Source organism: Lacerta agilis, chromosome 2 (genome assembly GCF_009819535.1).
Source record: "Lacerta agilis isolate rLacAgi1 chromosome 2, rLacAgi1.pri, whole genome shotgun sequence".
Taxonomy (NCBI): Eukaryota; Metazoa; Chordata; class Lepidosauria; order Squamata; family Lacertidae; genus Lacerta; species Lacerta agilis.
In genome coordinates this window covers 39,773,883-39,799,388 of record NC_046313.1, presented here as the reverse complement: position 1 = coordinate 39,799,388, position 25,506 = coordinate 39,773,883, and the positions used below count along the sequence as shown (strand labels likewise).

Below are 25,506 nucleotides of genomic sequence, written 5' to 3'. Positions count from 1 at the left end.
ATTCTTCAGGAACAACTATATATTATTATTATGAGATATAAAAGTATCCAGAATAAATGCTCTTAAAATAATATTGTTTTGATGTTTTTATATTTATTTTAATAATCCCATCTGGCCAGGCCTTTGAAGTTTGCTGTGACTTGTGACTTGAAAGAGCACACCTTCTTCCACCAGTTCCCATTTCATTTTAAATGAGGGATGGGGAACGTGTGGCTCTCTAGCTGTTGTGAAACTGCATCTCCCACCATCCCTGATTATTGGCCGTACTGCTTGGGGTTGATGGCAGTTGAAGTCCCAACAACTTGTAGATCCATTTGAGTCTGACTGAAGGCCTGGTCTTCAGAGTGAAAACAACCTTGGTCACCTTGATGAATGACTTATCAGGAGAGAGGGAGAACTGCAGCCCTGTTGCTAGGAAAAAGCTCGCAGCACACAGCCTGGGCTTCTGGTAGAAATGGATACCTGCAAATGGTCATGGTTCTCAGTGGATGTGGAGCTGCATTCCTGAACCTGGTGCCCTGCACATGTTTTGGACTACAACTCCTATCAACCCAACAGGGGCTGATGGGAGCTGCATCCCAAAACATGGATTGCACCAAAGGCTGGTGTAAAGTGACATTACTGTATTTTCCTGCAATGTCTATGATGAAACCCCTACACATTGTAGTCCTCTCTTCTCTGAAACTTACCTCTACGTGAGCATCCACACACCTGAGATACCTCTTTGATGTTCTGTCCTGTAGCCCCAAGGGAGAGGATTATTCCACAGCCATCCTACGCCAGAAGCATCGTCCCAACCGCCTCATTGTAGATGAAGCGGCCAATGAAGACAACAGCATTGTGAGCCTGTCTCAGGTAACTAGAAATCTACTGCTCACCTTTCCTGCCCATAGTGTCCTTTGCCCCACATTCCACAGTCAATTTAGCCGTTGTGACTGCTGCTTCATTCTAGACCATTGCCCTCTGCTCCTTAGCTAGTCTGGCCAGTCTGTTTTCTCAAATCCTGCACCCAGTGAATATAATGGCTCCATCTCACTGAACGCCAAGAACCAGTGCAGTACAGCATGGAGAGGAAGATAGTTCCACCATATAGTGGTGGGGAGGGGAAGTGGAATCAAGGGGAGGAGGTGGGGTCAAGGGGTGCATGTCTCATGGTGCACATCCCCTGATCATAATCCTTTCTTGAATATAATCTTAGCTGTTAGGGGCTCAAGCAGGTCAATCCCTCAGCCCCTGCCACATTCACCTCCCTCCCCCGTGTCCCATGGCTCTTGGAAGGCAGTGAGTGCACTCAGTCTGTGTTGGGCCATCCCTCCACTTTCTTTTTAGCTCACAAACTGAATTTATGGGGAAACTTCTAAATATGTCAAGCCACTCTGTTTTTCTAACTCTTTGGGAAGAAAGGCAAGATATAAAATGCCAAATAACCAGCGGTAGTTTGGGGCTGGGTCATGTGTGTGTATTTATTTTTTTGTTATAACTGTTAATTATTTGGTTGTGTTAACTGATTTTAACCTATAAGACAAAGGAATGTTGCTTATGTCCATTAGACTAAAAAATGATTGCTCGTCTGCCTCTCCTAATCTATAGCTGAGAACTGCACACACATTTTGTGTCACAAACATGATGTGATTTGAATATTAACATAAAGAGCACACAGAGACGGTTGAGAAATATACATAAGAAACCCATGTGTGCAGAATTGTGCCAAGGGATGTGAGCACATGATTTGGATTCAAACATATCTTAGATTTGCCAGTATGCAACGTATTCTGTTTGATGTTTTGTTATATTTTAATCTGTTAGGAGCTGCCCAGAGTGGCTGGGGAAACCCAGCCAGATGGGCAGAGTAAAATTAACAGCAGCAACAACACATCCATAGACTTGATTTTCTCCAGAAAGACAGGCAATAACACACCAATGGATATGCAAAAGTGTACAATTTCCATTCTCACATTGCCTTACAAACACACATTGCAAATACACCACAGGCATCTCACCTGCACAAACAGATGCGCGACATTTGACCCTGCGAGAACACACACAGCTCCATGTCATCTAGTGGGAAGTGACCTTTCTCAGTCCCATTTGGTTCACTGCAGGCCAAGATGGAAGAGCTGCACTTGTTCCGGGGGGACACGGTGCTGCTGAAGGGGAAGAAGCGCCGGGAGACAGTCTGCATCGTCCTCACGGATGACTCCTGCCAGAACGAGAAGATCCGCATGAACCGCGTCACCCGCAACAACCTCCGTGTGCGCCTCGGTGACGTGGTCAGGTGAGGCCTGTCCGAATGGAACTAGTGGTAGGGAAAAGCATAGGAAAGGGGGTTGTGCTGTGAGTGTGCTAGGGTATATCTGGAGAGGCGCAGGTGTGCACTGCCACAGGGAGCAACAGAGGGCAAACTGTGCCACACAGTCAGCAAGGCTCATAGTGGGCTATTTTAAGCTTTTGGAGGGAAACAGCCCTTGTTATTGTTAATTTGCATGTGTGCACATTCATCTATATATATATATATATATATACGTATTTGAAGTTGTCCAGCATGGAATCTGTTAAATTGGAATCTATTAAAATTGGGGACAATGCTAGAGCTTGGGAATGGCTGCTGTGTTGCACACCCAGTATGTTGCATGCCCAGTATATTCAGCTAGTTCCTGAAGACTTTGTGTGCATGCTCATGTGTGCACGCGCTCTGCTACATTATGGAAGCTAGCTGAGCCTTCCCTTGTGTAGTGTGCAGGCTTGTCCGGATGTGAAGTACGGAAAGCGGATCCACGTCCTGCCCATTGACGACACCATTGCAGGCTTGACTGGGAACCTCTTTGAAGTTTACCTCAAACCCTACTCGAGGCCTATCGACCTGTGCACAAAGGTGAGGAGGGGCAACACTAGGCCTGCCATAAGGAACAAGGCAAAATGGGAGGGAGGCAGTGCTGGAGAGAGGGGCCTTAGACCTGGAGGAGAAGGGTGCTGCAGCGAAGACAGCATCAGCACCCAGCATGGGGGTAAATGCCAATAATTTCATTATAGCTGTAAGATAAAGCGCTGGGCTAAGTAGCCGAAGCCAATGTTACCTTGGTGACTTATTGTGTTTTATTTTATATCCCACTTTTCCTCCATGCAGCTCTAGGTGGCATCCATGGTTTTCTCCCTCCTCATTTTATCCTCAAAACAACCCTATAGGGTAGGGTAGGCTGAGAGAAAGTGAGTGTCCCAATGTCTCACAGTGAGCTTCATGGCTGAGTGGGGATTTGAACCCCGGTCTCCCAGGTCTAGGACTTTAGCTGCTGCACCACACTCCTCAACACTTCTGGGCCGCACCCTTGGCACATGCTACTTCAGGACTGGAGCCTAGAGGCATTAGAGATAATAAAGATGGTGGCTGCTGCAGCTGCCTCACCGAAAGCTTATCTTTACAGCACGGAGCTGAGGGAGACCTGGCCAGCTGGACTAGTGCCACTACCCATCCCTTCTGCCCCTGGAAAACTTTGGGGAGGGCTGACAGGGAGGTGCTGGAGGGCACCATGCCAAGGGCTCTAACTTGGCACTGGTTCTGCTTCTAAGCACTGGGGAGATTGTTTTCTCAGTCTGAGCACAGTTTGGGGCTGGGTTTGGCAATCCCACTGGGATTTATATTCCCAGTTCTCTAGTTTACTTGCAGGTGTTGCCTTTTCCTATTTTGCCCCAGAACTGTCACGTCCCAGCCTTTATTGTGGTTAGCATACCAAATTCGGAACCTTTGGAGCTAGCAAGGTGCTTCCTCTTGTCTTCCCAGGTGACATTTTCCTTGTGCGAGGCGGGATGAGGGCTGTGGAGTTCAAGGTTGTTGAGGTTGACCCCAGCCCCCACTGCATTGTTGCTCCTGACACCATCATCCACTGCGAGGGGGAGCCCATCAAGCGAGAGGTGTGTAAGGTCTGAAGAGATACACCTCAGGGATGGGAGAACAGGCAGCTGGGTTATGGTTGGGTGATAATTACCAGAAGCCATTCAAGCCGTCTGGATAGTGTAGAGCAGGGGTCCCCAAACTAAGGCCAGATGCGGCCCAATCGCCTTCTAAATGCGGCCCACGGACGGTCCGGGAATCAGTGTTTTTACACGAGTAGAATGTGTGCTTTTATTTAAAATGCATGTCTGGGTTATTTGTGGGGGATAGGAATTCATTCTTTTTTTTTTCAAAATACAGTCCCCACAAGGTCTGAGGGACAGTGGACCGGCCCCCTGCTGAAAAAGTTTGGTGACCCCTGGTGTAGAGGCACAGGATTTTGAGGGTGGGATCTGCTGTACAAAATTGGCACTGTCCAGTTTGTTTGGTACATGCAAATAACTGTGGTGCTCAGTAAAATTAATTTTAAAAATAATAATCTGTGGAAGATGCACCTCAACAAAGTTGAAGAGAGGCATAAGGGAAGCCTTCTGACCGCTCTGTGTTGTTGGTCTCCTACCTCCTATCACCTCCAACAAGCATGGCCAATGGTTGAGGGTGATGAGAGTTTGTAGTCCAGCAACATCTGGCAGAGCCCACAGAAGAGTTGAGGCACAGATCCTGCCTCCTCAGTTTACTCAGCATGTTAACTATGCCATATAAGCTTTGTGGGACAGGGTGCTCTGTTGTTGAGATACTTTCCTGCTCACCCCTCCACTTTGTCAGGACGAAGAGGAAAGCCTCAATGATGTCGGCTACGATGACATTGGAGGCTGCCGTAAACAGTTGGCTCAGATCAAGGAGATGGTGGAGCTGCCCCTGAGACACCCAGGGCTCTTCAAAGCTATTGGTGTGAAGGTACAGCAGGGGAAGTGGGAAGGCCAGGGCGTTATAGCTTCCAGAGGACCATTCTTCACTGTTGTTCAGGAAACGTATTACAACAGGGGAAGCGGATGTTGGAACTGGAGACTTCAACTCCCTGATCATTGCCATGCTAGCTGGGACTGGTGGGAGTTGTAGTTCACAACACCATACTAGCTATTCCTGTGTTGCAACATTCTTCCATAGGTTGCGTGGATGAGTATTCCTTCTGCTTTGTTCCCACCACCTTTCTCTCTAAGCAGAATTTTCTGTGTCATTTATACTTCCGCTCCTAAAATAAGGAAGAACACTTTTCCTGCCTCCTACATTGTAGGCTCTCTTGGCTTCATTGGCCAAAGCATCTTTTCTGGCCCATTGACCTTTCACCAGGGATGGCCTGAGACATTTTGACACCATTGAGGGGTGTGTGGCTCATGAGGCTCTGCAAGGGCTTACCTTCAAGGAAGGAGGCAGGGGTGTGCAAACTCTGCAAGTGCTTAGCTGAGGTGCAGCACTGTGCACTGGAACGCCTCCCTCTCGGCACGTTCCACAAGGCTTTGCTGCTGGTCTGTTTCCGCCCCTAGGGGCAGGGGAGACCAGCAAGCAACACACAGCCGCTCTCCTGCCGCAGAAGCCTCCTTTACATGGTTTGTGGTGGGAGCAGTGTGGCAAGGCAGGATGTCTGTGAGGACACCACCCTCACTGCTTCCATCGCCTAAGGCGACTGCTTCACCCCGCCTCATGGGTGGGCCAGCTCTGCCCCTGTCACTGTTGGAGGACCTAATTATTTTTCACAGACTCTCTTATAGGACTCCTCTGCCTTCCCTCCTTTCTTTACCTAGCCTCCACGAGGGATTCTTCTTTATGGTCCCCCTGGCACTGGGAAAACACTTGTTGCCCGTGCTGTTGCAAATGAAACTGGAGCCTTCTTCTTCCTTATCAATGGTGAGAAATACTGTGTGAAATGGAAAAAGGGAAGTTGTAGTGGGTGGGTGGTGGATCTTAGCAAAACCTATCCACCCATTCTTCATCCATTGAGGACAACCACTCTAATCCTTCTTGCCACTCAGAAATAGATGGTGGTTATGATTAAAGTGAAGCCAGTGTACAGGAGACGTCTAAACTCTGGGCTGTGACCAAAGCAAGCACAGCAGAACTGGCAATAGTATTTTTGGTGCCATGCCATTTCATTCTCCAACTGCTTCTCTGAAGTATAGAAGAGGCTGTTTCACAATCTAAGACTAAGTATTGTCTTCTATTCTTCTTAGGCCCAGAGATCATGAGCAAACTGGCTGGGGAATCGGAGAGCAACTTACGCAAAGCCTTTGAAGAGGCAGAGAAGAATGCTCCAGCCATTATCTTTATTGATGAGCTGGATGCCATTGCCCCTAAGAGGGAGAAGGTGAGAGATGGCATTACTGGGAGCAGAGAGTAAAGTTATCCTACTTTGCCCAAAGACAGCTATCTGTTCAAACTGGGATCCTTCTTGATTGGCTGCTCCCATCTCAGATGTGTTGGGAAGGTATCCTCAATGCAATAAACTGCCTCCAGAAATGTCAAAAGCAACTATATCTCACCATTAGGTGAAATATTAGTTTAAACGAAGCCTGTGTGTTTCCCTCCACACACACACACACACACACAGGAGAGAGAGAGAGAGAGAGAGAGAGGCTGAATTTAGCCAGAGGTATGCTGGTCTTTCCTCAGTTATATTATTTGGGAAATGCTGGTGTGTGATATTCTTTGGGACTGTTGATAGCACTGGCACATTCTGTAAAGCTGTTCAGCATGAATGAGAGAGGAGATGGCAGAATGGAATAACCCAGTTCTGGATGTGCTTAATGCTGTGATGGAACAGAAATCATTAAGTTTTGTACCAGGAACAGTGACTCTCTCCCAGCCTGACACTAGCAGAAGCCATGCTGGAGAGCCTAGTTCCATTCCCATCATATTTATCCTCAGCTTGGCGGTAAGTCTGTGTAATGCAGAATACAGTAATCCTTTCTTGGCATTATACAGCTGGTGAGGAAAAGGTGCTGCCAAATACCTTCCCCCTTCCTCTTGCTTCTCAGAATGCTGCAAAATCCTATCCTGTGGATCCAAGTACAAGAGAGGCGATGCTGCAAGGGATGCACCCCAAGCTTTTGCCCTGTTATGGTGCTCACCCTTGGGCCCCTCCTCCAGATGTTTGCTTATGGGGCGTTTACATGTCTTCCCTTTAATCATTCATCCCATACTTTTCAGTGCATGTTACTTTCCAAACTGCAAAAAGCCCCTTTCAAAAATAAAGTGGATTTTGTTGGGCTAGGGCAATAAATTGCAGTGCTCTAATCCACTCTAACTGCGCAAACTTGAAATTCCTGCGAGGTCTTGAATCTTTCCACAAAATCCTGACCATCTGGAAGCAGCCATACATTGCTGTACAGTGGAACCTCTACTTACGGACATAATCCGTTCCGGAGGTCCGTCCGCTGGTCAAAATGGTACGCTAGAAGAGGCTTCTTGTGCGCATGCGCTTTTGGCGGTAGTGCACTTCTGCACATGCTCAGGTGGCAGAAGCCGCTTCCTTGAATCGCAGCAAACCCAGTGTTTACTTCCGGGTTTGCCACGGACTCAACTTGGAACGTCCACGAGACGAGGTGTATGTAAGTCGAGGTTCCACTGTATCTCCCAAGTTTCCTTTTGTGCACATCTTACCACCACTAGGGGTAGCTGTGTCCAAAATTTAGGCCTAGGATGGATTTGTTTGACTTCTAAGCTAAGGTATGAGAGCCAGTTGTTGTTCCAGCATTTCTTTTAACTTTGGGCTCCCGTTTCAGACACATGGAGAAGTGGAACGCCGCATTGTGTCCCAGCTGCTCACACTCATGGATGGCCTGAAGCAGCGCTCACATGTGATAGTCATGGCGGCTACAAATCGGCCCAACAGCATTGATCCTGCACTGCGCCGGTTTGGTAGGAGACTGTCCTGCATTCTCATCCATCTGTCCTAGGGACTCTCCTCCTTCTCCTCCCTTGGTTGTGAGCCTTAAATCCATTGAGGAAAATACCAGAGTCCCATTGTCACAAGTTGCTCCTAAAGATGCTGGCTGTAAGAAGAGACAAGTTTCTAGTTCTCTTGTTTAATTCATGGGGTCCTTAACCTTCCCAGATACCAACCCATCACCAGGGACACATCCTAACTACTTAGACACACTTCGCATTCATTGTTCCCTCATTTGCAAGATATGATAGTTATGAGGATGAAAACAGCACACTCAAGGCTAAGGAGTGTCGTTTTTGGTAGTTCTGGCTCAGTGCTCCTTTACCCCATGCAGGGGCGCTTTGACCGAGAAATTGACATTGGGATCCCAGATTCCGTGGGAAGGCTGGAAATCCTGCAGATACACACCAAGAACATGAAACTGGCCGATGACGTGGACCTGGAGAAGGTGAGGAGCAGGCAATGGAGGCCTATGGGGAGGCAGGGTGGATCCAAGGGACACACATAGATGCATGGGCTCTTTAGAGCTTGGTAGGGGCTGCATTAGGCAGGAACACTTATCTCTTGATTTCTGCTACATGTCTTAATGAGCTGTCACAGGTCACACACAATAGGTGAAGACTCCATCTCATCTCAAGCCATGCCTTTCAAGGGTGCCGCTTCCCACATCAAGTGATGCACCTCATATGTGACCCAGGTTGGGTGGGAGGACGGGGTTAAGAGCCATGGCCCTAGGTGCAAAGATATGATGCACATGAATTATAGTAGCTCTCAGGTTCTGAAGTACATAGGTACTAGTGGATAACAGGGTATGCAGGAAACCTAAGGAGACAGCAGCATGCTTTGAGAATTGTCTGTGTGTGCTTGTCAGGGCATGCTTATCCTTGCTCAGAGGTATGAAGAGTAGAATGAAAGTTCCAGAAAGTACCCTGTATAGAATGCATTGCAGGGTGCTCTACATTTGCCTGAGGTCAACTGAGGACTCATCCACATTTCCATTTGCCCCACTGCTTTCCCCTTGGGGAAACCTGCAGTTTAGCACTGAAATGGAGCAAACGGCAATCGTGTTTTCTGCAGGTTACCATTTGTTCAGTGCTAAAAGAGCAGGTTTGCCAGCAGTATATTGTTTGGGACAGACCTCTAGCTACGAGGACAGGCTCTTTGCATCCTTAGGAGAGACTCACTTTCCTTAGAAGCTGCTTCAGGAACCCTGGGCGCATGTCCATTAAGGAACTGTCCTAGGGAATGACACCCCATGGAAAGTCCCCTCCAACACACAGTTTGTGGTTACAGGTGGCCAACGAAACGCATGGGCATGTGGGTGCTGACCTGGCAGCTCTGTGTTCTGAGGCAGCACTCCAAGCCATCCGCAAGAAGATGAGCGTCATTGACCTGGAGGACGACACGATCGATGCTGACATCCTCAATTCCATGGCTGTCACTATGGATGACTTCCAGGTGGGCCAGCTCTTGGCAACCCAATAGCAAGAGCTCTTAAGCTGAATATATATAATACAGCTGTTACCCCTGTTCACTTTGTTCGCCAACCCCAGTGGCCCTACCAAACCCACTGCCGCCTTGCTAACCCCCCTCCCTTTACACCCCCCAGTTTCCCTGTTGATCCCACTGTTGCTGCTGCTGCTTGAGACAGGAGGAAAAAGCCGGTGTTGAAAATGTGGGCTTCTTTCTTGTGCTTTCTTCAGTTGCAGCAGGTTTTGTGTATGTTTGTGTGTGAGAGAGTGAGTGAGTGTCAGAGCAAAGCTTCTTTCTCCACTTTGTCCTCTCCCCCACTTCCCTCCATCACTGCTGGTGTGATGGGAAGCCAGAAAAGGAAGATGGCACTTCAAAATGCAGGCTTTTTTCTCATTTCTTCCACAATGCAGAGTGACTTAGACCTTCCTTTTTCCACTGTGCCTTCCTGCCTTTGTGCACCTCTTGTTCCCTCCTCCTCACTGGCTTTGTTCGCCCACATACTTGCTCACTTGCCTGCCTGCTTGGCCAAAGTGCCCTGGAGGATTCTATGGGAAGCAAGGAAGGAAGCTGCTGCCGTTGTCCAGGGAGGCACAGAACTTCAATGCTTCATGCTCTCTTCTGCTTTGTAGTGGGCCCTTGGACAGAGCAACCCATCAGCACTTCGCGAGACTGTAGTGGAGGTTCCACAGGTCTGCTGGGAAGATATTGGAGGCCTGCAGGAAGTCAAGCGTGAACTACAAGAGCTGGTGCAGGTCAGTAGCAGCATGGTGTGGTTCGGCCCCTAGATAGGAAAGAGAAGCATTAATGTGCTGCTTCAAAACTGGTACAGCAGAAGAGTGTCCTGACTACATGGTCAGTAAGGGGGAACAGTCCTAGTTCTCTTAACACACACCCCACACCCTCTCACCCTCAACAGTTCCCAGTGGAGTATCCCGACAAGTTCCTGAAATTTGGAATGACGCCATCACGAGGTGTGCTCTTCTATGGACCTCCTGGCTGTGGCAAGACCCTCCTGGCCAAGGCCATTGCGAATGAGTGCCAGGCCAATTTTATCTCCATCAAGGGGCCTGAGCTGCTCACCATGTGGTTCGGAGAAAGTGAGGCCAACGTCCGTGATGTTTTTGACAAGGTACAAAGTGGATGCAGGGTGGGGCAGATGAACACTCTCCTCCTCACTTGAAAGCAGGTGGGCTCTGACACTGGATAGCTTTCAGCTTCAGATAAAGGCATTTCTCTCTTACCAGGCCTTTGAGAAACAACAGCAAGCCATTTTTTAGTGTTGTCAAATGAATGGGGATGTATACTGAATTCTAAATGCAGTATTCTATAGCTCTGTAAGTAGTTTTTGGATTGTTTTATGTATCTTAGTTGCAACTGGTCCTGAGGCCATGTAACAAAGTGCAGGATATACATTTTATGGCTGAATGAATAAGCAAATAAGTAATGAGAGGGCAGGAACTGGAGGTTCCAACTACTTTCCAGTAGCCCATATGAAGAACCAAAAGCAAAGGAGATTGTAGCAAACCTCCAGACTTTATTATCATTTTTTAAAATGGCAGAGGAAATTATCGGCACGGATTCCAGAGTCTTTGTTGTTGTTGTTAAGGGAGGCCCCTGGTGGTGTGTTCAATAAAGATTTGCCTATTAGTCTTCCACAGGGAGCAGATATCTATATAGTTTCTATATAGTCTTTGTGGAGTACTGTTTCTGTGCTGCATTCTTATTGGCAGCCTGAAGATCTGCCCACTAAGGACCCAGCGTTAACTTGGTCCTTCCTAACATATTACTTGGGAACCACTGAGCTAAGAGCCTCCAGTTCTTCATTGCCATTAGGTGTGGGTAGCTACCACCCAGCACTCAGTTCACCTTCTTCACCCTATAAATAGGGACAGCAGCTGGTGTACCCACTGCTGGGGATGCACTACACAGGGTAGATGCAGAGCCTTTGAGCTCCAGATGTGATCCTGGCCAGTCTCATCTCTTCTCCATCATCCAGCTCACACTGGTACCTTGCATCCCCCAGGCCAGGCAGGCTGCTCCCTGCATCCTCTTCTTCGATGAGCTGGACTCCATCGCCAAGTCCCGTGGTGGCAGTGCAGGAGACGGCGGAGGTGCAGCTGACCGCGTCATCAACCAGATCCTCACAGAGATGGATGGCATGACCAACAAGAAGACAGTTTTCATCATAGGTGCCACCAACAGGTAAAGAGGGTGGGGAAGAGAGGGTACAGTTAGGTGGCCAAGTTGTGCATAAGAACTGTGCGGGGGTCTCCTCTCAAAGAAAGCTGCTCTGTTGACTATGATCAACACCAGACTGTTTGTCCCAGTGCAAACTCAGCCACTTGGCCCCCAGATTCTATTCCATTTTACCTTCATTGGGGTGAAATGCAAGGAGGCCTTTAGAGGTGAGTCCTTAGGGCAGTGGGGAGGGACCTCTTGACCGGATCTCAATCTCAAGGCTTCCAAATGCAGACTGCAGTTATATCTCTGGGCACACAGCCTTCCTCAGGCCATGTCACTACCTGATGACACTCCAAGTAGTGTCTCTGTCTCTCACTAAGGAATGAGAGGGAGGCTTCATTTCCCTGCTTCATGCTGAGAAAGGGAACCCTCTTCTCAGGTTGGCATGGGAGGTATTCACTTAAACTGTTGTTTCTTGATTCGCTGATGGCAGGGACATGTGGCTTGAAGTTTTGTATAGCCTCTACTCACTCAAGCTTCATTTTAGTTTTCACCCAAGTCAGACATATTTTCTTTATTACTTCCTCTTATCGTTTTCCTTATCTCTTCCGTTTTTCTGCCTTTGTGCTCAGGTTTATTTTTAGTATTTTGCCTGCCCTTATGTCAGTTCACCCTTCCACACAGGCTGCAAGAGTTAATCCTACACTCCTTTTACCCTCATCCTACACTCCTTTTACCCTCACCCTCAACACCCCAGAGAGTGTACCTGGCATAAACTGGATGTTAGAAAGGCATGGAAAATGTAAATTCAGAGGATGGAGACCTGTAGAAAACCCAACAGTCTTTTGTCTTGTTCCATCCAACTTCACTAGGTGAGGAGAATGGATCCCACCAGTGCCCAGTAGATCAAAGCCTACATAGTTGTAGCTTATGAAACTCAACTTTCCCCCACTCATTTACAGATCGTGGCACATTCCAATAGGCCATCAATCAGCAGCCCTTTTCACTAACGCTAGCAATGTTACATCCTTTATGTGTACATTTGCCAGGCATGGAAAGTTAGAGCTCCATGCATCCGTGGAAGCAGCCTTTGGAAGGAGGGTTCTTCAGAATGTTCTTCCTCACAGCTTCCCTTCATGCAAAGTTGCACCTCCTTACTTGCTAATTCTTCTTATCCGTCACTACTATAGAATCTGCTCTTTGCTTTAAGCTTGGTCACCAATGAAACTAAGAGCTTGAGTTAGGAGAGTCATGTGTCACTGCCTTGGGGGAATCAAGAAACACAGTTCTCTTAAGGGGGGTGGCTCTCTATTCCCGTTCACCATAGTGAATCTATATTCCTTTTTCAGCACACAGCAGGGAAGCTAAGCAAGGAAACCATTGTTGGTATGCAGACCCTGACTGCTTTACTCCAAAGGAATGTGTATCTCTGGGTGAAAAATATTCCCTTTCCTTGCCTTGACACCTGTGAATGGATTCCCCAGTCTGTGCTATTGCTGAGCTGAGATGTGGAGTGCCTTATCTAGGGTGAAGCAGCCAATATACCTTGAATATATTCTCTGTCTCTTTGGCCTCCAGACCAGACATCATTGACCCAGCCATCCTTCGTCCAGGACGCCTGGATCAGCTCATCTACATCCCCTTGCCTGATGACAAGTCTCGCATAGCTATTCTTCAAGCCAACTTGCGAAAGTCACCTATCGCCAAGGTCAGTGAAAGCCAGGACTGAACACAGGAGGGAAGGTGAAACAGCATGGGAAGTAGAGAGTACAAATGGGGATAAGATTCCGAGACCACATCCTGGTCTCCACCACCACTGTCTTCCAACAGAGGAGGGTGTATTGCACGAAATATATGTTTCTCGTGTTAGCAGGAGCTTTCCAGTAAGCCCATGTTATCTTTCTCCAACAGGATGTGGACTTGAATTACTTGGCCAAGATCACACATGGCTTCTCAGGTGCTGACCTCACTGAAATATGCCAGCGTGCCTGCAAACTGGCCATCCGTGAGGCCATCGAGATGGAGATCAAGGCAGAACGGGAGCGTCAGCTTCATAAATGTGCCGCCATGGTATGGTAGCGAGACTTCCCCACATCCCAACAGGGCCAGGCAGGATTCCTTCCATTGCCTCATGCCCTGCTCTTCCCCCTCAGTAACATGTTCTGCATAGTATTCTGGGAACTTTATGGCCACCCCCTCCCCATCGTGGGGCCACATTGTCCTCGATTGTATTGATCTCACAGGGCTTTGGAGCTTGTAAGGATGCAGCTTGACAACATTCCCCCCCCTTGCCCTTTTGTGATAGGATGACGATTATGACCCCGTGCCAGAGATCCGACGCGATCACTTTGAGGAAGCAATGCGCTTTGCACGCCGCTCTGTCAGTGATAATGACATACGCAAGTATGAGATGTTTGCCCAAACGTTACAGCAAAGCCGTGGCTTTGGCAACTTCAGGTAATGTTGGAGAACCTTTTGCTTCCTCTGCCCCAAAGCTATAGTTTCACTTCAGTGCAATGGACAGGGCCTGGGTGAGGAAATTGGCCCCACAGATGTTGTTTGACCAGAACTCCCATCATCCCTTGTCATCGGCCATTTTGGCTGGGATTAGTGGAGGCTGAAGTCCAACAACATCCCTAGGTTCCCCTTTCCTAGGATAGGGGGAAATTTGTTCTTTTTTTTAAACAAGATACAGGAACCTCAGCTTGACTCTACTATGTAGCTTGACTCTCTACTTTCTAGCTTGACTCTCTGCTAACTTTTGTAAGTTGCTTTGGGTTGCCTTGGGCAGGATAAAGTGACTAATAAATTAAATAATAACAGTACTATCAAGATTTCCGAGGGTTGCATTCCATCATCCCAAGCAACTGATAATAACAGTTTTACTATTAATAATAATAATAAATGTATGACCCAGTGAGGGCTCTCAAGTTAGTTTAGGATGTTAAATTCCATATACAAAATGAAGGGTGCCATTCAAAATAAGTGCAATAGAATTAAACACACACACACTAGCTAAAATAAACAAAAGACCATTCAAAAATAGCATTGCCCTGACGCAGCTATGGAGATCCACAGGCTTGTGTGCAGGTGGCACCTGCAGACTCTGAATTGCAGGTATAAATTAGATGTGCATTCAGATGCACATTAGAATTAGCATTACTTTAAACAGGACGGGTTTTTATGTGCATTGGGAAGTGCATCACATCCACATTATTTTAACACCTTGTTTATGTAGAGTACAACCAGATCAGTGCCCACATTCATAAAACAGAATAACCCAGCTTTCTCTTGCATGAAACCAAGGCCATTCTTTATCTCCACAGATTTCCATCTGGAAAGCAGAGCACCAGTGGAGAGGGAAACAGTGGAAGCAGCAGTGGCCAAGGAAACCTCTTCCAAGAGGAGGGCGATGATGATCTTTACAACTGATTGTGCAGGAAATGCCTCCTTTTTGCTGGCATCATTTGCCCTGTATTCTCATAGTTATTGTGCTCTTTAATGTAAGGGCTGGTGCTTGAGCCCCAACTCCTACCCTCATCCTTGTATGTGGAATCTGAGCTACCAGAGGCAAAGTCCTCGTCCCTGATTTGGGGGCCAGGTGCCTATTTCAATGTTTGTGCCTGTCTCGGCCACTACCAGGAACCTCATGGCACCAACAGCCCTTGCATTTGTTGGGTGTCAAAGGCAATACCCATGGAAGTCACCAGGGGGCAGCAAAAGCCTAAGCAGCTGCTGGATCAGAGGCAAAGGTCCATCTAGTCTGGCATTCTGTTTCCACCAACCAGCCAGATGCCTCACAGGGTGTAAAGCTGCCCACTTATCCCTTGATCTCATCTTAAACTGTCCCAAGCTGGTGCCTGCTCCTTGTAGCATATGTATTGATGGCTCCCACTTTTTTTAGAAATCAGGGAACAGGAGGACCCTTTTGCAAGCTGACCCAGCCTGCTCCCGTTAGTCCTTTCTTACTCCACAGCAAAGACAGCTTTTGAAGCCTGCAGTTATGCATGAACTCCAGTTTGTGATACCAGTTGACAAAGATTTCTGGATGTCTTAATAAACTGAAAGTGCATGCCCCTTATACTGGGAGGAATTTTATAAAAGCCTGAAGTGTAATGTCTTGTGTGTGCAGACTTCACATCTGCAGGGGCTGGGATGGCTTGGGGCAGCAAGCTCCAGATTTGAACTGGCAGGGCATGTTGGAGAGAGAGAGAGAGAGACCTATGATTCTACTACTAATTCCCATCTATGCTGGGGAAATGTTAAACTTTCCCTTCTCCTGTTGTGCACATTTGCCAGATTTCAGCCAGGTTTCCAGAGGCCCAATCACACATGCCCCATAGTCATCAACTAGTTCTAGGAGGAGGCAGCAACAGGCAGAGCAGAGAAATCGCAGAGCGGGAAAAGAGTAAACACACTGAGATAAATGGAGAACTCTGCCTACCAGATTAGTAGGGCTGACAGAGGCAGCTCATAGCAGGAATGCTGGGGTTTACTCAGTGGCATGAAGACAATAAAGTGCAATAGGACAGAATGCTCCACAAAAATACTTTATTGTAGAATGGTCAGCGCCAATCAACAGCTCTCTCAGGCCAGAGCACCAGCATGCAGTAGCCTAGATCCCCTGCCTGCATGATCCCTGAAGAACAAGCTTCTCAGGATTTTCCCACTGTCCCCTGAAAGTCCCCGGAGGACCATTATCCTAAGTCCAGAGCATAACAGCAGCTGGAGGCAACCCACTTAGGGTCTGTTGGCTAGTCCCACCCACCTCTCCAGTCCAGTAGACTACACTGCAGGGCCCTTGGCAGCCTCGCACCTAATTGGAATTCATGGTAAGCCAGATAGGCTTCCTGTTGCAGATCTACCTGGTGCTCCACCAACTCTTTCCTGTCTATGGAAGTAGCTCACTTATAAGTGCTCAGTTCCAGAAGGAGCTTCCTTGTTTCCCATTGAGGGTGGGAGCCGTGTGGAAAAGCTTTTGGTTATCACATTTCCAGCCCTCTCACCACATTGAGCAACCCCATTTGCATGCAGGGGTTCCCTGGAATGACCAAGTTTATATCTAAATTAAATGATGTCCTGAGTCATCATGAGCCCTGTGCCCTAGCTCTGCTCTCCTGTTTTAGGAAAGGACATTATGCAAGGATATTTTTTGTCTTGGACAGATATGCTGCTGCCTCTGAGGAAGGGCGCCGATTTATGTATGTGTTCCTTTGCACGGCACTCAACTGCAGCAGCCTCTGGAGTGGGATGTGGAAAGAACATTGTGGGCCCAGAGTGTCCAGGTCACCGCAGATTAAACATAATGCTGTATATCATCTGCAGCTGGATAGTAAAATGCCTAAACCAAATTATCCAAGAAAGGATGCCAAAGGTCTCCCCCTCTATTTTTATCACCATAGAAGTTGTCTCCTTGCCTAGTAATGAATCCACAAGCAAGCTTTATGCCCCGAGAGTTTATCATTGAAATATGGAAGGGGGGTGGCATTCATGGATGCCATTGTGCTCTGAAGCACTGACAACTCACCACTTTGGACTATAACACTAATAAGTCAAGGTTTTCATTCATACCACATAGCTTGTACCAAGAAAGTGTTGGGTACACTCAGAATGCACTTAATCATGGCTTTCCTCCCTGTCATCAACAAAATTACCAGAACATATGAAGCTGTTTTATACTGAGTCAGACCATTGGTTCATCTAGCCTTGAGTACTGGAAACTCCTGGATCTGAGCCACAGTTCTTCAGCCCTGCAGAACGGGTGGTGCCAGGAATTGAACCCAGGACACTTTGTAAACACTGTTGTGGGGCACACACACAAACACACACTCCGCCAAGAAAAGATGGATCACAATTCCTTAACAAATCTCCAAAAAAAGATCCTGTGTCTATTGTCCACCGTAAAGTCCCAACTAAGTAGGGAACTGGGCGCAGCAGCATGCTCTTCTCCACAATCTTGAATCCCATCGCTCTTTTGCCCGAGGAGGTAAACTGAGAATGCCATATCGGCTCCTTGCATACAGCGCTACCATCCAAGGTCCCTGGATGCTGGCTGAATCCCAGGGGAGATAATTCTGCAAACAACGGAGAATGTGCAAAACGTGCTCCTTAGGGGGTCTTCAGAGTAGAGGTTCTCCTGCTTGCTCCCGCCAGCCCTATACTGCGCTCAGAGCTTTGGAAGGAGCTGGCTTCCCAGCGGTCAAAGCGGACTCCCTTGAAATAAGGGCGCCGAATAACTAGAGCAAGGAGCTTACGTAGCACAGCACGCCGAAGCAGGATATATACCCAGGGGTCTAGGATCTGGTTCCAGGAGGCTAGTCGCACACCCAGGAAAAGCAGCTCCTTATAATTAAGGTCTCCATGGGAGTTGGTCACTGACAAGATGACAAAGACCTGGGAACAGAAAGAGGCAAGAACAGTTAAGAGGACAGTAGTTCTGCTGCGGCCTTTTATCTTACTCTTTGACCTCAGTGATCCTAATGAAAATTGGAAACAAAGAAATAGGAACTATGCACACACCAAACTGTCAGTATAGTCATTGCACCATCCTCACTCAACATGCCTACATTTGTTCCCTGATAAGAACTTCCCAGTCTCCATGGACTCATTAAGGGGACGGTGCTTAGTTTGCTGCCTGGACTTTAAGAGAAGAAAGGACCTACCAAATCTGCTTCATGGAGGCCCATTCACCATAATAGTTTGATTAGCTCATGCTTTGGCCTCCTGGTGGTATTGACCTCCATAAATCTTCCAATTATAATTTTCTCCAGGAAGGCACCTCTGTGGATCAGAGTCACATTACTTCACTGCAAACATCAGTGCCGTTAGAACTTTGGTGTAGGGCCATAGCTTTAGATGTGAAAGGTTCCAAGCTCAACCTCTGCTATCTTCAAATAGGGCTAGAAAAGTCCCCTGTCCAAAATGCCACAGCCATGCAGTTTGGGCGAATTGAATCCCGTTCCTCATCAAGGCGCTGCACGCTCCCCGCAAGATTCTGTCCACCCATGCTGGAGACTTCACTGGTGCTCACCAGCACATGAATGTCCTGCTTTCATTCTACTGCTGCTATTACTCCCTATCAGCTGCCTCTTAGACATCCCAGCATTTAAGAACCTAATGGTCCACCTAGACCAGCATCCTGTTCTCACGACAACAAGTCAGATGCAAAAGCAGGACTATGATTTTCACTAATCTTCCCTCCCACCCCACCCCACTCACCAGTAAGGGGCTCCAGCAGATGCAGGAAACCACCATGATCCCCACCAGCTGCACAACCATCTCAATGTCATGGGCTTTGGCCCGCCGGTGTCCACACTTGCGCTGACTGCGGAGCCGGGCCCGCACCAGGTTGAGTCCACTGAAGGTGTTGCAGAAGAGGGAGGCAACCAGCGAGGCCAAGCCCAGAGTGGAGAAGAGCAGGGCAAAGCCCACATCAGGCCAAGCTTCTGCCTCTCGCACCTTGATGAAACACCAGGTGCCTTGGGCCTGGACGACATAGCTCCCGAAGCTGCAAAGAGGCAGCAGAGCAATGGCGAGGGCAGTGCCCCACAGTCCCAGCAAGGAAAGTTTAGTCCGGCCCGGCGTCACCAAGGAAGCATGCAACAAAGGACGAGTGATGCCCACACAGCGCTCCACTGCCATGATGCAGCCCAGGAAGAGTGGGCACAGTCCGAAGAATACCATTGAGGCTCCAAAGAACTGGCAGAGCGATTTGGAAGGGTCCATCATTTCCCAATTGCTCTGTGTGGCATAGAGACGCAGCACGAAGGAGCCTGGAATGACGTGGCCTGCGAGGTCAGTGATAACCAGGCTGCTAGCGTACAGCAGAAAGGTGGCCTTGGAGCGGCGCCGGAAGCGGGTGTAAGACTGCACCAGGATAGCCAAAGCCACTACATTGGAGACAGCACCCAAGGTCATAGAGAAAATGGGGGCAGCAGGTGAAGATGCCCTTGCAGAGCTCTGGATCTTTGTGGGCTCTGTGCAGCATGAGGAGTGGTTCATAGGTGAAGCCTGTGAAGCATTGGGAGAGTGGATGCCGGACATCATGTCAATGGCTACCTCCAGGTGCAGGCATCTGCAGGGGGAAAAGAGGTGTCAGAAAATAACCTGAGTCAGAAAAAGAGTTGTCAGAAAATAACCTGAGGAGGTCCTTAAAAGGTAAGAAGTCTCCCTAAAAACATTTGTTTAGGGAACCCAGCACATCTCCCTAAAAAATTCTCCTTTGCCCTGGATTCTGCTCTGGAGCAGAGGAAAGAAGCGTGCCTGAGGAGGTTGAAAGTGCACTTCCTGCCCACCAGAATCTTCCGTTGGGAGCTACAAATCCAGCAGATGAGAACTGCTGTTCCTTCCCAGCTCCCGCGGAATCCAAAGCAAGAAGAAGCCAGTTTTTATCCTGTCCCTTCAGTAATTACTTATCTGACTATCAAACTGGTTCTCCTTAAATCCTATTTCATCTTGCCATATAATCTGATGGATTTTCCCTGACTTTCCACTTTCCCATTCCTTGTGTTTCATGTCCTCAAATTTGCAAGGAAATGCTGGACAGAACTTTGTGCATTTTGGATACTTTAATTAAATGGTGATGGTGGTGATAAGGAAGGAGCTTTAGAGAGGGAGGGAGAGACCTTGAAAGACCTCAGCAACTGAAAGTCAAGGTGCTCCTCCTACAATGCTGAGGAACTAGAGTACTCTTGGCCTTTTTGTAAAGGAATACACTTGGTTGGTCCTTCCCCCAGCAGTTTGGGATCAGGGATTGTACAGAATGGAGACCCACACATGAGAGAAAAATTGGGGAATACTACTTGGGAGAATTATAATACTGTATCTCATTTTAACAGCAACATTTTTAGAAATGCCACTTAAAGTTACTGTTTCTCCCACCATATTTTTGCCAGTTAAGAAATATAAATGGAGTGCTGGTTAGTTTGTTACATTATCATTTTACATGTAAACATGTTTAGCTTAATATAACAAACACAAAGCCTGTGACACATTCTTTATCAAGTTTTTGGATTGTACGTCATCACAAAATTAAACAAAAAAGCAAAACATGATGAGAACAAGTTGGGTCTGTTCCTGGGAACTGGCATCTACTCTCTCAATGGTCATCAGGTCTCAATCTTTCTGAAAACAAAACAGAAAAGCCTGTAATTTGTAATAAGGAATCGGGGTGGAAACCTGGGGACTGCAGGCTAATTAATTTAATGTCTGCCCTGGGAAAACTGATAGAAAGTATTATTAAAATAACCAAGCACATAGAAGAACAAGCCTTGTTGAAGCAGAGCCAGCATGGCTTCTGCAAACACAAGTCCTGTCTCATAAACCTATTAGAATTCTTTGAGAGTTTCAGCAAGCATATAAATAAAGGTGATCTGGATGACATAGTGTGCTTGGACTTTCAAAAAGCTATCATCAAAGACTCCTGAGTAAGTTTAGCAGTCATGACATCAGAAGAGAGTTCCACTTCTTGAACAGGAATTAGTTAAGTAGCATAAAGCAGATAGTAGGAATAAACAGACAGCTCTCCCACTGGAGGAATGTAGAAAGTGGAGTCCCCCAAGGACCTGTGTTTTTTAACCTGGTCATAAACGATCTAGAGGTAGGGGTGAACAGTGAGGTGGCTGATTATATTAAATTGTCCAGAGTAATTAAAAACAAAAAGAGATCATGAAGACTTCCCAAAAGACCTATACAAATGCAGTGAATGGGTGGTAAAATAGTAGATGCAATTCAGTGGAAACAAGCATAAAGTGATGAATGTTGGGACACAAAAAAACTTCATTTCTTGTATACGTTCATGGGGTTTGCAGCATTAGTGACTGTCCAGGAATGACACCTTGGTCTCATAAGTATATAACTCAATTAAGATGTCAACCCAGTGTGTAGCAGCAGTGAAAATGGCAAATTCCATGTTAGGAATCAATAGGAAAGGAAAGGGAAAATATTAGGGATCAATAGGAAAGGAAAATAAAACTGCTGACATCATAATGTCGTTATACAAATCTATGGTGCAACAGCATTTGGAATGCTGTGTACAGTTCTGATCACTTCACCTCAAAAAGGATATTGTAGAGTTGGAAAAGGTTAACAGAAAGGCAACCAAAGTAATCAAACTCCCCTATGAGGAAAGGTTGTGGTATTTGGGATTTCCTAGTTTAGGGTTACAGGTGGGTAGCCGTGCTGGTCTGCCATAGTCGAAACAAAATAGAAAATTCTTTCCAGTAGCACCTTAGAGACCAGCTGAGTTTGTTCTTGGTATGAGCTTTCGTGTGCATGGTGTATCTGAAGAAGTGTGCATGCACACGAAAGCTCATACCAAGAACAAACTCAGCTGGTCTCTAAGGTGCTACTGGAAAGAATTTTCTATTTTGTTTTGACTAGTTTAGGGGGAAAACAAGTAAGAGGTGACATGATAGACATTTTATAACATTACAGTATGCATGGCATGGATGCATAATTTATTCTTCTCTCATAAGAACTCATCGACATTCAATAAAGTTGAACATTGGAAGATTCAGGACAGGTAAAAGAAAGTGCTGATTCCTGCAGGAGGCAGTGATGGTCACCAACTCGGAGCATTAAACTATTTAATGGGGGAGAAGTCTATAAATGGCTACTAGCCGCAATGGAGGCTATGCTCTGCCTTCATGTACCATAGATACAGAGGACGGTCGAGGCATTATGCTTCTGAATACTGGTTGCTGGAAACCACAGGAGGGGAGAGTGTTTTGTGCTCAGATGCTGTTTGCTGATTTCTCACAGGCATCTGATTGGTCACTGTGAGAACAGGATGATGGATAAGGTGGACCAGATTGGCCTCATACAGCAGGGCTCTTCTGATGTTATATAACAGTCTTAAAATGGGGTGTCTCTCTCTGTGTGTATGTAACTGAAAATAAATTTATCACCTAGCACAGCATTCAGTTGAACTTACTCATAAGTAAGTATGTTTAGGATTGCACACCAACTGCAGACTTCAAGTCTTCAACAGAAGCGCTTTCTCTCTGACTCCCTTCTCACCATTTACGGTACCTAACATTTGCATACAGTCTGAAAGAGAAACATGCTTTTCTTATGATGGATGGGGTGTAGCGTTTTAAAATAATATACTAGTACCAGAAGCAAGTTTTATTATTAAGCTATAACCATCATTGCCACTTACAGCAGAGGTGTGTGTGTGTGTGTGTGTGTGTGTGTATAAATCAAGAGCTCTCTGTAGTAATCATATGTAGCATAACTGAATCACTCTGCTTTGTTTTTGTTTTATTCCTATTGTCTGGCTCAACTAACCTAGGGCTATATTCAGAACCGGATGATTGAGTGACTCATAACTTCTAATATACTATAGCTCCCATTTGTCTCTGTGAATGAGAAACAGCATCCAGAGAGGTACACTTACTGAGCGATTGTCTTGCCTACCCCTCCCTTAACATCCTTTAACTGCCCGGTAGTATTAACAGGAGGGTAATGTTAGTAAAACGGAGGTAATTTATTAATTCTTTCAATAAACATTTGAGGGGCACAATCACAATCAGGGGGAAAATGAGTTCTATTTGTTTACTACATTAGAAGTAGTTAATTAATGTGGGGTATATAATATTAGGTATCTGAAGAAGTGTGCATGCACACGAAAGCTCATACCAATAACAAACTTAGTTGGTCTCTAAGGTGCTACTGGAAGGAATTTTTTTTTTTTGTTTGTTTCAAATATTAGGGCTGTAAAGTTTGATTAATTGGTTAATCAGAAGACTATTTCATTGACTAAAAAGCTGTCCTGGATTAATCCGACAGCAGATACTGATGGGTCCATATTTTAGTCATGCTTAGAGTAGACCCCTTGGAATCAAGGGTACTCATATTAGCCATGACTAAAAAGTTCCACTGTTTTCAATAGGTCAATTCTGAACATGACTGAGTTTGACTCCATCCCACGATATCTAAAATAAGTAGATAAGCGTCTCTGTAAAAGAGGCATTCAACCTTTTCTTACAGATGGCTGGTAGAGAAAGGAATGCCCCTTCTAAATTGATGACTGTCATCCAAAGTGTGCACATTATCTGAAAACTGAGGATGCATCTTGCTTCAGAAATATCGCTTTTAGCTACCTGCAACTTATGCAAATTTAATCAATCAACTAAGAGCCATATAAATAATCATCTATGATCATATACAGTAGTCAATATGTGGTACCAGGATCCTGGTACCCTTTATCTAATGCAAACACACCGCTTTGGAACACAGAAGAGAATCCAATAGTCCATTCATTTTCATCCCTTCCATGGTGGAGGATGAAGACCTCTTCAGCATTTAGACAGGCCCTCTTCAGAGCGAGCTGCCTCCCAAGGCGCTATTGTCAGACGCAGGAGAGTAAGACCACCTCACCACACCCTTTTGCTCCGAAATCAATTACCAGTAATTATTGAATACTAACTACCAGCATTCACAACTGTCTACAAGGGTTTGGATCCCCACTCCAAGCTCCCATCAGCAAGCACGCCAAACAGGGGTGAAAATCCCATCCCAAGTGTGACTATAACAGAGCAGTTTAAGCTGTGTTTACCGGGAAATAACAGGCGCTCAGTTATTTTGTGTAGGCGCGCCAAGCTGTATTTGCCTCTGGTGCAAGATCCTTATTCACGATCACGCTATTTTCCTTACCTCGAATAATTTGCCAGCTGCTGGTTGTTACTCCCATATTAATAGCACTACTCCTTACGTCTAAATTTACACACAGAAGAAGTCGATAATACTCCAACACATCCTGGTGCTTTCCGTAGCCGTTCTGGCTGTCAGTGCACCAGAGTGGTTGCATAGCTGCGCAGCAAATCTGTGTTTATAGATGTTGGGAGTGCTACCTCCAGACTTATCTCAAGTCCTCCAGACTTATCTCAAGTCGGGAGGGGACACGTGCAGTCCCATATTTCTCCCCAGCAGCCCCGATGGTCTTCAGCCTGCACACCTTCCCCTTGCCCCGATTCGTGCTGCTCTCTTCCCTCATCAGCTCTGCGCCCTCTTCCCGTCCCGTCGAAGTTGGCGGGATTAAGTAAGTTTCGCAGGAGACTCACCTTCTTCAGGGCTGCGCGCTTCCGACGCGTCCGAGTCTCACCTTCGGTTGCGTCCGGCGACACGTAAGAGCCCCGCGCCGATGCTGCCCCGACTTCAGTCCGAAGTACACTTCATTTGGCTCGCTTTTGCCTCGCCCTTCTCCGCTCATGTGCGAGTTTATAGGACGGGCACCGCCCTCTTCTGCCACTAGGAGACGCTATGAACTACTTCTGCTGCTCCTCCTCCTCCTCGGTCGCCTTCCAAAGAAGGATTTGTTCCGCACGAGTCGCCGCGGCAAAACTCCTCTCCTGCATGAAAAAAAAAAAAGTTATGTTTTGTAGCTCCATACACAAGTTCACGATCATAAGAAACTGACAAATCCTCTATTGCTGATGCAGTATGAGACTCTCCTACTGCTCAACGTGCATGGAAAAGTTCGGAGGAGAGGAGGGAATCCGCTGTTTAAATACTCTTTAATCATCATCATTGTGAATAGAATTTACTCGCACAGGGAGTCATGATTCCTCTTAAGTATTCTTACATGCACACATCACCCTTCCAGCACCTGTGGGGTGGGGTACCAAAAACTTTCTGCCATATTTACCCTGCTGCTGACCACACTCACCTGGGACATTCATCCTGATTTGTGGCCATGATGTCATTGGGCCTGTTAGATGTGGTTGCAATTTTAATACCACTTGCACCTATGAAAGTTTCAAGGCAGACATACTGCTTCATTTCTAATGGGTGCCTGTACCGTAACTTTCTGCTGAAATTCTGCAACTTTTTGAGGTGAGTGAGATGGGGTTTGTGCTGCTTGTCCTCCCAGATGGCAAAGATGTGGTTTGGGGAAGCACCTCAGAACTAATAAAGCAGAATAGATGTGTGGGCAAGTCCAGTATAAATCCGCCACTATTACTGTAGTGGTGACATGCTGCTGGATACACTCACAAAAAGCACCACCAGTCTGGAAGGGCCCCAATATGGGACCATTGTGACGAAACTCAGCTCCCCTTCCCCTCCTCTCCGACTCTTCCAT

General features: G+C 46.8%; 2 protein-coding genes across 4 annotated transcripts; one reads left to right on the top strand and one right to left on the bottom strand.

Annotated features, from left to right (window-relative positions):
* The first annotated feature begins 694 nt into the window (after positions 1-694).
* LOC117041197 (transitional endoplasmic reticulum ATPase-like) lies at positions 695-15,521 on the top strand. Its single transcript, XM_033139678.1, is given in 18 exon segments — positions 695-855; positions 2,103-2,275; positions 2,734-2,843; positions 2,846-2,872; positions 3,776-3,906; positions 4,652-4,783; positions 5,629-5,731; positions 6,055-6,188; positions 7,606-7,741; positions 8,105-8,217; positions 9,063-9,227; positions 9,872-9,994; positions 10,159-10,371; positions 11,266-11,444; positions 13,002-13,131; positions 13,335-13,493; positions 13,729-13,880; positions 14,750-15,521. Coding segments are annotated over 17 exon segments (2,280 nt in total). The 5' UTR covers positions 695-855; positions 2,103-2,108; the 3' UTR covers positions 14,856-15,521.
* Positions 14,325-24,775, bottom strand: PTGER1 (prostaglandin E receptor 1). 3 transcript variants are annotated; one of them, XM_033139679.1, is made up of 3 exons: positions 24,488-24,775; positions 18,642-19,497; positions 14,325-17,816 (listed from the first exon to the last, which is right to left on the bottom strand). In XM_033139679.1, exons 2-3 carry the CDS (start codon positions 19,467-19,469, stop codon positions 17,532-17,534), a joined length of 1,113 nt encoding a protein of 370 aa, XP_032995570.1. In that variant the 5' UTR covers positions 19,470-19,497; positions 24,488-24,775; the 3' UTR covers positions 14,325-17,531. The 3 variants fall into 3 exon arrangements, with proteins under 3 accessions (XP_032995570.1, XP_032995571.1, XP_032995573.1); XM_033139680.1 differs by having other exon boundaries at positions 24,529-24,775; XM_033139682.1 differs by lacking the exon at positions 24,488-24,775 and adding an exon at positions 19,562-20,020 and having other exon boundaries at positions 18,642-19,529.
* Between the last annotated feature and the right edge of the window lie 731 nt (positions 24,776-25,506).